Source organism: Pinus tabuliformis, chromosome Q (assembly GCF_031772625.1).
Source record: "Pinus tabuliformis cultivar Carrire ecotype Pingquan chromosome Q, CPIR1, whole genome shotgun sequence".
Taxonomy (NCBI): Eukaryota; Viridiplantae; Streptophyta; class Pinopsida; order Pinales; family Pinaceae; genus Pinus; species Pinus tabuliformis.
In genome coordinates this window covers 92628814-92643039 of record NC_142296.1, presented here as the reverse complement: position 1 = coordinate 92643039, position 14226 = coordinate 92628814, and the positions used below count along the sequence as shown (strand labels likewise).

The 14226-nt window shown below is 40.2% G+C and overlaps 1 protein-coding gene across 1 annotated transcript in view; it reads right to left on the bottom strand.

Annotated features, from left to right (window-relative positions):
• The window catches only part of MTM1 (Myotubularin-like phosphatases II superfamily), a 354976-nt gene that overhangs the window by 232173 nt on the left and 108577 nt on the right, over nt 1-14226 (bottom strand). Inside the window, exon 5 of the mRNA XM_089383937.1 lies at nt 9808-9877. Within this exon, the coding sequence (XP_089240063.1) occupies nt 9808-9877 (70 nt within the window). The remainder of the gene's footprint in view (nt 1-9807; nt 9878-14226) is intronic.

The following is a 14226-nucleotide window of genomic DNA, read 5'->3' as shown; positions in this document are numbered from 1 at the left end:
GATCTCCAATCCTGAGTCCTCAAAGAATATCAATCCTCTTCGACCACTCTTCTCTTGGATACCTATCACGTCCTCAAAGAGTGTTAGTGCCTTTCCTTTCTTGGATGTTATATCCTCAAGGAAACCACAGATGAATATATAATTCTCCGCCATTCTCTCTTCATCACCTGAAGAGGAGAATGCACATGTGATGTCCAACATCACTCCCTCTCAAACCGAGAAGACATCTCTATTCTCCTTTAGCCTTAAGAATAAAACCTTGCTCCTATACAAGTAGACTCCTTTTCTCCTCGAAATTAGAGGAGATCTACACATCCTTTCTATTTGGGAAGTCACCATCACAAGCCTTACAGCTTGTCTTTATGAGAGTATCAGCTACTAGTTCTCCATAGTTGCCCAGCTCCCTCTTTCCACTCCATCATTGAGTTTCTTTCTTTCAAGGTATCATGGAGCCACCTTCTCTCTTCAATCTTGCGACAGGTTCTAGGCCAATCTTCTTGCTCATCACCTTCTTCGATATGAAGGCATTACATTGAGCTTTTCCAAACTTCTTCTTGAAAGTGATCTTCCTTTGACCTTCAGGTTATCTTCTCGTACTACTACCTTTTAAACCCAAGGTGTCCACATCTTGACTTCACAACTGTAACATACCAGATATCGAGCTTCCCTCAATATCCTTCATCCATATATTCCTGCAACATTCTAGCAGATAGCAAAATAATATGTTAACAAGATAACCAACAATAATGAAAATCAAACTTACCTCATCATGATGACCTTCTCGTTCCATCAACATCGTCACAGTGCATCTCCATATGAATCTTCATGCATTGATCTAGGTGGATGTTGGTGGCCACCCACCTCTCCCATCTGGACCCCCACAACTGTCCCTTTCAGTTTTTCAGTTTCCTTAATTATAGCGCAGTTTACTATTTTTAGCAGTTTTTTGGGTCCTAAACTTCTGGAGCCGTTTTGAGGCCCTAAACGACGTTTTTTGGGAAATCTACCCGCTAGCGATTTTTCTGTAAAAAAATCATCTTTTCCGTCGTAGTCCTCGGAGAGATCTTTCCAACAAGCTATCATGTGCGTCAAACGGAGATAATACGACCAATTCGCGACCCCGGGAAGTTGATGTACCAACTTACCCAAAAACGAGGCCCACAAGTTGGCGTTTCATCTTCTAGGGTTAGGTTTTGGAAAGTGAAAGGTTTTCCATTGTTTCTCAACAATAATAGGCCTTTGAGCCTCATTGTAACACAGTTCAGAGGCATGTAGCCGCAACATCTCTTCTCAGAGATAAGCTACCATCGCCCTAGTTGGTTTATTTCCATTTCTATTTGTAAGCATATTTCAGTATTTTACAGTAATGAAATGAAGTATTATTTCCACTGCATATCTGTCTTTATGGTTATCTCTGTATTTTATTGCGTTCCTGTTTAAATTCGGATCAGTGGTATCAGAGGGGTCTGCTTTTTCTCTGCTTTTCGTTGCATGTCCCCAACGAGGTCGGGATATAAGGAGTTAGGGCTTGAACTGGTCGAACCTTTGCAAGACCAGCCTCGCAAATCTCGACGACCTCCCATGGCAAATGAGAAGAAAGACGAGGGGGCAGGAGATCCTATCAAAATCTTGCTCGAAGAAGCGCTCGAGCGGCCAAGGAACGCGATGATGGATAGTTTTGCGCAGATCCTTCAGCGGCTACCCAGAGGCGACGCATCGGCTTCCATCAGCTACTCTGGAAACGCCACACCGTTTCTTTTTTTTTTTTTTAACACTAGGACAATCGGTAACTGGTGAGAGTTATCCTGGGCAGGCCCAGGATCAAATCCAACTGGCTGCCACTATAAACCTAGGCTAGGTGCAGCAACCTGCAAGCCACACATAGCAAGAACTTATGCCTCAACAAGAGCCGAGACGTCCACTCTGGGGTCGCCTACTCTTCTAGCCAAGACACAACAGGCCATGTACTCAACGAGATTTGAACCTCCGTCTCGTGGGTTTCACCCAACGAAACTTACCGTTAAACCCCATATCACTGTACGAAACGCCACACCGTTTAAGGTACAAGTTAATTTTGAAATCCCCATCTTCGAGGGTCAAATAGACACAGATGCCGTAGATAAATGGTTAAATCTGCTAGATGGGTATTTTTCTGTTCATGAATTTTCAAGTCGGGAAAAGATTGTTTTCGCTCTTCTCAAAGCAGCCCCCCACGTCAAGGACTGGTGGGACTACTGCGAGCAGAAGGATGAAAGTACAGGCTCACTATTTTTAGTCGCACCCACTTGGAATGACTTTCGGGATGCTATCAAGGAGCAGTACTACCCTGTCAAAAGCTATGAGGACAAATACATCAAATGGACCACACTGCGGCAGGGACGAGACCAAGATGTGTCGGAGTTCACAAACATTTTTCATACCCTTCGCACACAATTGGGTATCAAAGATTCTGAGCTGCATCTGGTACTCAAATACCGCGGCTGCCTACACAGATACATCCAGGAAGAGATGGAGTTCTTGAACATCTCCTCACTCGGCACAGCATACTGATACGCTGTCAAAATCGAGCAAAAGTTCAAACAGAAGAAGCGAGACTTTGGATCTACAAATCCGAAGCCCAAAGGACAAAGCCAAGGCGAGGTAACCCAAGACAACCCCTCGAAGCCGCAAGAAAAGAACACCACCACGAAGCCAAAGAAGGACACAAGAAAGTGGTGTGAGTTCCACAAGAGTCCCACTCATAACACAAGTGAGTGTCGGACCAAGCAGTCGCTGGTGGCCGAGTTGAAGGCTTCTGAATCAGATGCATGTTTCGACCTTGAGCCAAAACCTGACAAGGGGAATGGCAAAGGAAAGCAAATCATTGATGCGGATCCCAGTGCCACTGTTGCCCTGCCAAGATCCAGAAGAATGAGCCCAAAGACCCAGAGGAGGGGGAGCATCTTTTCCACTCACAGATGTGGGTGAAGGGTTCGCCACTACAATTCATTTTCGACAGTGGCAGCCAAAAGAACCTTATTTCAGCAGAGGTCGTGAAGCGGTTGGGCCTACCGACTACACCACACCCACAGTCGTACAGCATCGGGTGGCTTCATGAAGGACGAGATTTCAAAGTTTGCCAGCAGTGTCGCCTTCCCTACAGCATCAAGCCCTTCACAGATGACGTATTGTGTGATGTTACACCTTTGGATGTTTGTGATGTACTATTAGGCCAGCCATACTTGTGGAGGCGACATGCTATGTATGAGTCAAGGCCTCGCGCTGTCATTATTTCTTTGGATAATTCATTATACAGGATACCGGAGGTAGCCCCACCTACCGCCACCTCTTTGATCACTGCCAAGAAAGGAAGCAAGCTCATCTCCCAGACTAGGAAATTCATTTTCTGTCTGGTTCACTCCCAAAGTAAGGGGAAGATCGTTGCTACATCCATGACCCCCGCAAAGGGTTCCTCCACACAGCAGCAGCAGCAAAGGGATATGGTCATGACAGAACACAAGAACAATTTCTCCTCACCCACAGGGGTACCACATAAGTTTCAGGTGGGCAACAAAGTTTGGTTACATCTGCAGAAAGAACGCCTTACCAGAACCCATCAGAAACTCAGACCACTCTGACATGGTCCTTACACCAGTACCAAGGCTACGGGCAACAATGCTTTGAAGCACAACATTCCTCCATTCCTTCGCTTGCACCAAGTGATCAATGTGGACCGTCGTCGACCATGCTTCCCACCATTTCTGGACACATCAGAGATTGCAAAACAGCTCACCAGAGACCCAGCTCAGCAGAAGCTTCCTCATCTCAGGGAGACACTCAACGCAATGGGGACCATTGCTTCCTAAGGGGGGAGGAATGAACCAGGTGGATGTTGGTAGCCACCCAACTATCCCATCTGGACCCCCACAACTGTCCCTTTCAGTTTTTCAGTTTCCTTAATTATAGCGTAGTTTACTATTTTTAGCAGTTTTTCGGGTCCTAAACTTCCGGAGCCGTTTTGAGGCCCTAAACGACGTTTTTTGGGAAATCTACCGCCAGCAATTTTTCTGTCAAAAAATCATTTTATCGTCGTAGTCCTCGGAGAGATCTTTCCAACGGGCTATCATGTGCGTCAAACGGAGATAAGACGACCAATTCGCGACCCCGGGAAGTTGATGTACCAACTTACCCAAAAACGAGGCCCACAATTTGGTGTTTCATCTTCTAGGGTTAGGTTTTGGAATGTGAAGGGTTTTCCATTGTTTCTCAACAATAAATAGGCCTTTGAGCCTCATTGTAACACAGTTCAGAGGCATGCAGCTGCAACATCTCTTCTCAGAGATAAGCTACCATCGCCCTAGCTGGTTTATTTCCATTTCTGTTTGTAATCATATTTCAGTATTTTACAGTAATGAAATGAAGTATTATTTCCATTGCATATCTGTCTTTATGGTTATCTCTGTATTTTATTGCGTTCCTGTTTAAATTCGGATCATGCATCAGAGTGCCCAAGGATCGAACTTGATTACCAAGTTACAACTTTTCTTCCCAAGACTATACTGGATGTTAATCATATTCTAGAGAAAGTCTTAATCTTTTATACATCCTTTAAGTAAGTCAAATTATATTCTTTTCAAGGATCATATATCCATATACCTAAGCATATTTTATGACCAACTTTCTTTCCACAAGATTCTACACATATGAGTCTTATCCAAAGTTTTTATGTCCAACATGTATTCCTATGATTTCATCTGATCATCTAGCTATCCATATATCTCACAAAGAGCCTGTATCCTGACCCATTGCATTCTTTCATCCCTTTACCAATATTGATTCCACATTACATGGAATGTCTACTAACCTTGTCATGATGCTTTTCCCAAAGACCTTCAAAAATGATGGTCTTTCCTGAATCATGATGATTCAACTAAGCAGGATGACAACTTCTAACATAATGTTAGACAATACATGGATGAACATTATGCAAAAAAATGGTCTATCTGTCCATCTATCTATATGATCTCTACAAAGCAACGTAACCATGTAAATTCTAGACATGCTACTATCATATGCTTCTTTTGATGATGCTATGCAAAACATATTATTCTAAAGGAAAGATTAAACTTCACAGAGAACTTGACAACCAGTGAACCTTCTCTAGTAGTAAAGATCCTTCACTTCTTCCTTCTTTTCCTTCTTCTCAAGTTCTCCCACTGCCTCGCCTACATGAGCTTCACTCCTTTCCTTTCTCTTGTTGTTCTATAGGTTTGGACAGTCCCTCTTATAGTGTCCAAATTCTTTGCACTTGAAGCATTGAACCATGGACATGTCTTTCTTCTTGGTCTTACCAAAATTTCCCTTCTTTGGCTTCTTGATTCGGGCTAGAAAGGCTTGAGATTGCTCATCAGATCCAATATCATCCTTGACCTTGATCCTTGATTCTTCCAGTATGCACTATGCCCACAACTCATCAAAAGGAGTTGAATCCTTCTTGGAGTAGATGCTTGTTGCAAAGTTGCCCCATTCTGGTGGCAATGCTTTTAGTACACGGATGGTTACTTCAAAATCAGTAATTGGTTCCCCAAGTCTTTGCAGATGGTCTTTTAGTTGAGAGACTCTCAAGAGAAAGGATGACACTGTGAAAATTCTTGAATCCAACACATCAAAAACCCCTACTGCAATTACTGGTTTACTATCTCCTACTTGTTCTTTACATTAACAAGATATTTAAATGTATAAACATCGAAGTAAACATTATTGCAGCCTTCACAAATATACAGATCATGCACTGAAATAAACTGAGATAATAACACAAGAGACACCGTTATTTTTGGACAATCGTCCCTAGAAAAACCCAATTCGGGAAAACTGGTGTAGCATATAGAGGGTTTGTATTCTTAAGCAGATTCCGTGAATACAACTAGAGCGCCAGAAATGGCTCACCCAACAAAGAATATCCTCGGCAGGAGTACCTCTATCTGGAGACAGATATTCCGGCAAATCAACAATCAGATGATCAAACCCCACAGTGACTCCGGTCGTTCCTTATGTTGCACAGTGAACATTGCTCCAAGCACTACTCTGGAATTGCGTCACTCCTGCAGGAGCTGAGTCACCCTCTCCGGCTCAAAATCTATTGATCTACTCTCAATGTACCCCACAGAATCTCCCCAACGTTGCCTCTGAGGCCCTCTACGACTTCTGCGTCAGCCTCTACGGCTTCTACGCCAACCTCTACGGCCAATTGCATCGGCTCCTACGGCCTCTGCGTCAACCCTTCTAGGGTCTGCGTTTTCTCTCCCGGCACTTCACTGCCTCTCTGCTATGTATTCTTCGGCCTCTTGCCGAACTGCCCCTCACGACAACTGATCACTTGCTCGATTTCCTCAGCAAACCTCGCCCCAGAAAATCAAACTCACTGATCTCTCTTGGTGTGTCTCCAACTGACCCTCAAGCCTCCTCTTATACTTTTCCTATTGATGATTCAACGGTCGAGATTAAGTCCCTAATCAATGGCTAAGATTAGAACTGACTTGATCCTCGTCACTTAGAACTTTTTCACCCATATTTTATTAATACTAATTAATATTTTTATTTTCCTAAGTTTAGAATTAGGAACCCATTAAAAATAATAATTATTTTAATAACTCCTCATCCGGGTGGAATGTCTCCAAACAATTTTTGGGTCTTGGAAATCTCATGTGCCTTAGCCTCTCCACCAATTTTCAAGGCTAGAGCACATCTAATGCTACCCAAAATCAACACTCCCTCTTAGCGAGGAATGTGCTCTAGCAATGCTTCACCATAGAAGCATCACACTGATCCTCCGCATCGGTCCTTTGTGTTGATGCTTGGCCTGCTGCCCCACATCCACTGCATTGTTGCTTCTTGTACTGCTGCCCATGACACTGCCACTGCCACTGCTACATCTGTACTGCAGCTCCCTCTCAAAACGTTGCCTCATGCTGCCCATAGCACTGCCACTGCTAACCACTGCACTGCAACTCAGTTACCGAGAAGTAAGTAATTGACTTCACCCAAACATTAACATCCCGGTCAATCTGGAAGCCTCGTGATGTTGAAGCCACCTCTACTGCTATCCTGTGCTCCTTCTGTTGCCACTACGCTGCTGCAACTAGGGGAGAATGACATCCACCCATGGGGCCATGTTGATTTGGCTAGGGTTGAATGGCCCAAGGGCAGTCTTTCTCCAATGGGGCCATGCTGATTTCGCTAGGGGAGATTGGCCCACGAATCACGATGCTCACATTGTGCTCCGGGATGGAGTGATGTATTTTTTATACAGTGGGTTTGAATTGTTTATTGATTGAGGTTTTTCACCCAATGGTGGGGTAAACAATTCTAGTCTAATGTTGAGTTGTGATTTAGGCTCCATAAGTGAGGCGGTTTCTTATGATGAGGTGCCCCTTGATGTGTCTCCACTCAACATTAGAGCTCTACATAAATAGACAAACATGTGAGGAAAAGTATCAACATAGCAAGCTCATTTGATCTTTTCTAGTGGAGGAGAAATTCGGCCAAGGAGAAATATGTTGTTGGATATCATCTTTCATCTCTCTTCATCATTCTATCATTCCTTTCAGAGGTCACACGTGTGACAAAGAATGTTGAGTTTGACCAAACTATTGACCAGGCCACATTAACTGTTTGATCGAGCTTACCCCGCAATCCGTACAGATCTGCACGTACAAGTTGACCACAAGCCACAAGTGCGGTTTGACCACAGACTTTGGCAGCAGGGCCGAGAGTTGACCATGGGACAGTTTGACCAAGCCATTGACTAGCATTGACTTCTAAATTTTTACTAATTTGACCAAGTTTGACTGGTATTTGAATTGTATTATTGGCACAAATTTCTAGACAAATTTATGATTTGTAAACCTTGCTGAAAGACAATTTCTCCTCAAGAAAAGATTGTTGGGTTTTCTCCCAAGGTTGCGTTTCCCAAGGTAAAAATATTGTTTCTACTATTCATAGTTGTCTTTCTATGATCTTTATTATTTTGTCTACATTTCCTGTTGATATTTTTTGTGTAATTATTCAATGATATCAATGGCTTGAGAAATATTGTTTGAAAATTGAAAATCATTAGGAAGTAATTATCAGAGCATAAAATTGTATTCTACTGCACTTTCCATAGAATTTCAACAAGGGTTTGACTGACCTTGACCATGGCTGTTTGACCGAGTTTGACCATTCTTGTTTGACTGAATTTGACTGGAAACTTTGACCACAGTCTGCACGAGAGATTTTGACCACAATGTTTGATTGTCGACCAGCATTCACTGCAAATATCTGAGTTGGAATTTTTTTATTGGTTTGACCAGCGTTGACTAATAGTTGTTTGACTAGGTTGGACTAGACTTTGACTTGTAATGTTGTCACAAATTTCTAGACAAATTTCTGATTTGTAAACCTTGCTGAAAAGACAATTTCTCCTCAAGAAAATATTGTTGGACTTTCTCCCAAGATTGAGTTTCCTAGGGTAAAAATATTGTGTCTATTGTGCATGGTTATCTTTTATTCTTTCCATTGCATTTACAGTTGATATTTTATGTGTGTAATTATTCAATGATATCAGTGGCATGAGAAATATTGTTTGAAAATCATTAGGAAGTAACTATTAGAGCAGCAAATTGTATTATATAGCACATACTATAGAAATTCAACAAAAGATCTATTTGGGTTAGACATGGCACATTCTTGATGGATTGAATGTCTTCTTCCATATGATGTAAAGCCCTTTTTCTTTGTATTGTTTGACCCCATAACCCTTGAATTGACATTAGTCTTAGCATCCTACCATAATCTATTTCTACAAAGTATATCACACATTTACTTAAGGGAGCCCCATTGTGCCAGAGAAGAGTAGACCTAATGTGGGACAGGGAAGTACTCTAGTTAGAGTTGGTAGAACCTTTGAGTTCTTCTAGGGTTGCACTTATCTTTTAGGACCTTTTACGATTTAAGTGCACATTCAGAAGGTAACAAACTAGATGAGGCAGCATTCCAAAAGCCATTCCCTAGCATTTTCCTTGTTTTGTATGGTTTCCTAGGAAAACTACCGCAATGTTTCCACTACTTTTAGACCCTTTCCATTCTCGTTTCCCAAAACCCATTTCTACAATCTCCTATTTCTAATTATTATACTTGGAGCCACAAAACTATATCCCAAATTATTTGGTTAGGAATCTGCTCCAAGTTGCAATCCACAAAATAGATGTTGGTGAAAAATAGGGAATTATTGTTTAAATTGTGGAAAGTCCAAGAGAATAAACAATTAAGCAAGTAACACGAGCATTAAAAAAATTGAATATTTCTCTAATTTATATACACAAGCATTGCTTCCTTATAAAAGATTGAATTATAATGTAACATCTATGCATCGAAGAAGATGGTATTTGTGGCATTTTCCATTATAAATACAATGAAATGATTCACGAATACATCATCTCCAAAACAATCTACAACAATTGCACAACCTACATTATAATATGATTTTACTTTAAAAACAACAATATATAAAACCCAAAGGATTATATCCCAAAATACTCAAATGTAAATTGCATGAACCATCTGTGTAAATTAAAACCATGGAAATATTTCATATATTTTGTAATTCCAAGGAAGATAAACCACATAAGTTGTTGGAGCACAAAAACAACTAAATAATTCTCTATTTCTTATAGAAAATCTTTCAATATTATCGCACTTCACTAGAAATCAAATCTTATTGCAACTTCAAAAGACTCGTTAGCTTTCGAAACTTACATGCTTCTTCGAGACAAATTTATATCAACATACCTACAACTTGAAGGAGACGTCGAGTAGGAGTTCTATCACCTTGACGTGAAATAGGTGTTACCCGTGCCACCTATGCAAAAAACATAACATAAGCATAGATTTGGAATCCACAAGGGTTAAGCACAATAAACGTGCAAAATGGTCAAGATGGTTCCTTGTTTCCATAAACAATGTTTTCCAAAAATATATGCTATAAAATGGAAATAAGATAGGAACATTTCCCTACAAATATCTAAATTGAAAAACAATTCAAGTTGACCAAATCATATTACATCACATTCATGTGCCATTACATTTTATTACACGAAAAACATAAATTGGCTCCAATAGTCTTTTCTTTAGCCATAAACAAAAAACACATTATCTAATTTAGTTCACTCCAATATGTTAAAGAAAAATATAGGGTGCTAGGTCAATAGAAATTCTTGAATGAATGCATGAGGTTATTAACAATTATATGGCAGCCCCACATGAAAAAGAACCTCATGACTCCACTAGAGGCCAAACACATGAAGATAACATTGATGAAGAAAAATCTCATGCATCCATACCACAATCTCATGAAAACAAGGGCTTGACATGTTGTAGTATTCTCCAAATTTATAATGTACATGTTGATGATTTATAGAGATGCTTTCGAAAATAAACCTTGGAAGCATGATATATTTTCAGATGAAAATGAGGGAAGCGAAGCTGATGAAGATGTAAATGTTAATTTTCAGATTGGTAGTTATAGAATGGGTGTGGATTGCGGAAATTTTATAGAAATCCCATTTGTAACACTAATTTGGATAATTCTAGAGCAGAAGTGCAATTTTTTTTCCTTTGGAGTAGCCATGTTTAATAATTGCATGTTCAAAAAATTCCATAATTTAATTATCGTCATGTTTTCTTATGGATAATTCAAAAAAAAAAAGATTATGGATGTTAAATTTCCAATACTAGTCTAGAATTATTATACCTCAACAATTTTTATTCCTAAGAAATTGTTAATTTTAGATAACAATGGTATGTTCTATGCTTAGCACAATTTACTTCAATGTTCCTTAGCAGCCCAATAACAATTTCCAATTGTTTCCAGTAGCAATCACATCAACCATTAATCACATTGACAGTAAATGCAGATAGAACATAAAAACAAATGCAGAAGACAAGCCAAGGCAAGAAGAAACCAGATTTGGTGGATGCCAGGGAAAAACCCCAATGTGTAGAAAACCCTTCGATCAAATCTTCTTATTATTATTCAATAGTTCAGCAGAAAGAGAGACTACAAAAGTCAAACAGACTAGCCCAATACAAAGTCAAATCAACCCTGTCAAATTCTACAGTTAACTGCAATCAAACTTCAGCCCTAACCAGAAAGTCAACGTTGGTCCAAACAACAGAAATTCTTCCTTGAAGCAGCTAGTCTTCCTTGGTCAAACTCGACCTGATCAAGAGGATAAATTCAGCCCAAAACAGCTTGGTCAAACTCGGTCAAAGGAGAGAGAAGATTGTTGTAAGTTTTGCGGTCAAACAACAGTCAAACCTGAAGTCAACACAGGTCAACCAACCCAGAATTCCTCAATTTTTGCACCCAGCAATGTGGCTTGAGAAAATCGAATCTTTGGCCCAAAAACCAAAGTCAAATTCAGTCAAATGCCCCTTGGTCAACACTGGTCAAACCTACTCCTGAAGTCTGAAATTCGGCCTGTAATTTTCTGCCCAGAAAATCGTCCTCCTTGCCACGTGTGAGAGAGAGGGAAGCTACCCATGCTGTACAAACCAATCTGATGAAGAGAGAAGAAATGTGTCAGTGAATGATGTCCAAATGAGGTGTGAGGTCTCTTCTATTTATACACTTTGTTGTGGGTGAAGAGACATCCATTGGGCTTCTTTAGCCTACATTAAGTTGAGGCCTGTTGAAAAGTAACTAGGTTCAGTCTTTATAATGACATGTGTAATTGTGATTTTATCTAATTGATGTAAAGAAGAAAATAAACTTATTATTGTAATGAATGTCTCATGGGTTTCATGAGCAAGGAATTTTATTTTTAGTATGACTCACATTGTGAGTCCTTAGAATTGGTCATAAAGTCAAACTGAGTCAATGTCATGTATGAAGGACCCTTCTTGGGTATGTTACATTTTGTATGAGCCATTAAATCAATATGTAAGCTCTCCAAGACCAAGCACAAAACAACTCCTTCAAGTCAGCTACAAAATGGAGTAAATAACCTACTCTAAGAGACATGTCGGCTAATTTACAGAGGCAAACCACGTTAAATAGGCAGCTCAGCCTAAGTTCAGAGGATAGAACAGTCTACAATAGGAAGTGCGAGGAAGGAGTCTCATGACCAGCCAGGAGTAAGAAAGAAAAGCGAAGTCTATGGTAATATTTTTGGGTCTGTTTTTGGATAACCCACTTCACAAGTGCAAGGAAAGGGTGGTGTCCACTGCAGAAGAAGTCGAGGTCCTGTTGTGATACTTGAAGGTCAAATCTAGGAGAAAATTGAGGTGCAACACAAGTCGAGTTGCCAAAGAGGAATCCTCCACCTCAAGCGAAGAAAATCAAGGTAGAAAGGACGGTCATCTACACTTGCTAGGGTTTCTGATTTAGGGCCAAGAAGTTGCAGGCCTGAAGCAGAGGAAAGGAAGCCGAGATCTGAAAGGAAGTCGAAGCAGAAGGAAGGAGCAGGCAGTTGACTATCATTGACTCAAGAGGGCAAGATAAGAAGCTTGGTGTCTTGGTCTTGGAGAGGCAAATAGGTCAAGGGTCTTGGTCTTGGTATTCATCAATTGGAATCTCTATAAGAAGAAGAATTTGTTCGAGTTTTCCTCTCAAAGAGTGAGAGGTTTTGGCCCTGGCTAATAGCCTATATTTTGTGTCTCTTGTCTCTTTATGGTTTATGCATTGGTAGTTGTTTGATGAAGAAGAACACTAATAACCTAAGTAAAAGAAGATTCTAATCTAAAAAGTAAAAAGCACTCACAAGCAGTTACTAATAGAAGAGAAATCTCTTAATCTCTATGCCCTAGATTTCTCAACATGGTTTTAAAGCTAAGGTGACTAAGTCAGGGAATGACATCTTATCAAGGGACACTCAAGGATCAAATCTCAAGGAAGGCATCAAAGCGAAGATCATATGAAAGTCAAAACAAGCATCATAACCCTAGATCAAAGAAGTCTGAAAGAAGTATTGGGATCATCAGCAAGAAGAAGGAGCATCCTATCAAGTAAGTATATTTATGTCCACATCTGAATCTGTCAAAATGTCTTTTTGCAAGGAAAGCAACAAATTGATTGGGGCTTCAAACTATCTTGCATGAAAGAAAAGGACAGATCTGAATCTCATTGAAAATGAGGTTATGGAACATGTCAAAGGTTTTATCACTAAACCAAGAAAGGAAGATGCTCAAGCTCTTGCCAAGTATATGAAAGGGGAAGTTAGGGCTCAAAGGATTCTCATAGAATCCATCAAAGATCCCCTCATCCCATATGTATCTAAACTCGAAACTTCAAAAGAAATCTATGACAAACTGGTAGAGTTGTATTTTGTAAGCACTGTTGGAGAAGTCATCTCATTAAGGCAAGAACTCTACAAGGTAAAGATGTTAAGGGAAGATGGAATAGCCTCATACTTTATGAGGATATCTGAGATTCGGGATCAACTACAAGATGCGGGAGAAGTCATGTCTGATAGAGAAATGACTACAGTTGTATTAAATGCACTACTGGAGGAGTGGGGTAACTTTACTTCAAGTATTTATGAGAAGAAAGAAGCTACTCCATTCCAGGATCTATGGTCATTATGCAAGATTGAAGAATCTAGATTAAAGGCCAAATCTGATGTGCGAACAAGTGAGAAAAATCAAGCTTATGCTGCAATGACAAAAAGAAGGGATAGTTTGGAAAGTTTGTCCTCAGAAAAAGAAGAAGAACATGGCTAAAATACAATGCTATGGGTGTCAAGAATATGGACACTATAGGAGAGATTGTCCTAAGCTCAATAAGGACAATAACAAAAGAAGAAGAGAAGCAGCCCACATCACCAAGGAAGTGGAGGAAGCTGAAAAGAAGAAATCCAAGAAGGAGGAAGTAATAGATCTCTACTATTGAGATAGTCTTCCTCACATAAGTTCTTTTCAAGTTCCTAAGTCTTTTGTTGTAAGATATGGCTATCGTGATTCACTAAGTAAAATAAATGGGATGTATCAAGGCATCATGGAAGTATTGAAAGCAAGAGCTCGAGACATCATAGAGAAGCATGAAAGATGGTTAGAATCTATGGAAGTCAAGGATATAGCTCTTAAGTGGCAAGATCATCTAGTACAAGGTTCATCATACATCCTTCAAAAAGGAAACATCTGTTGATGGGGATCCTTTAGATCCTCAAGATTCTTTGATGGAATCTTCATTGGAAGGTTCATCGTTCATGA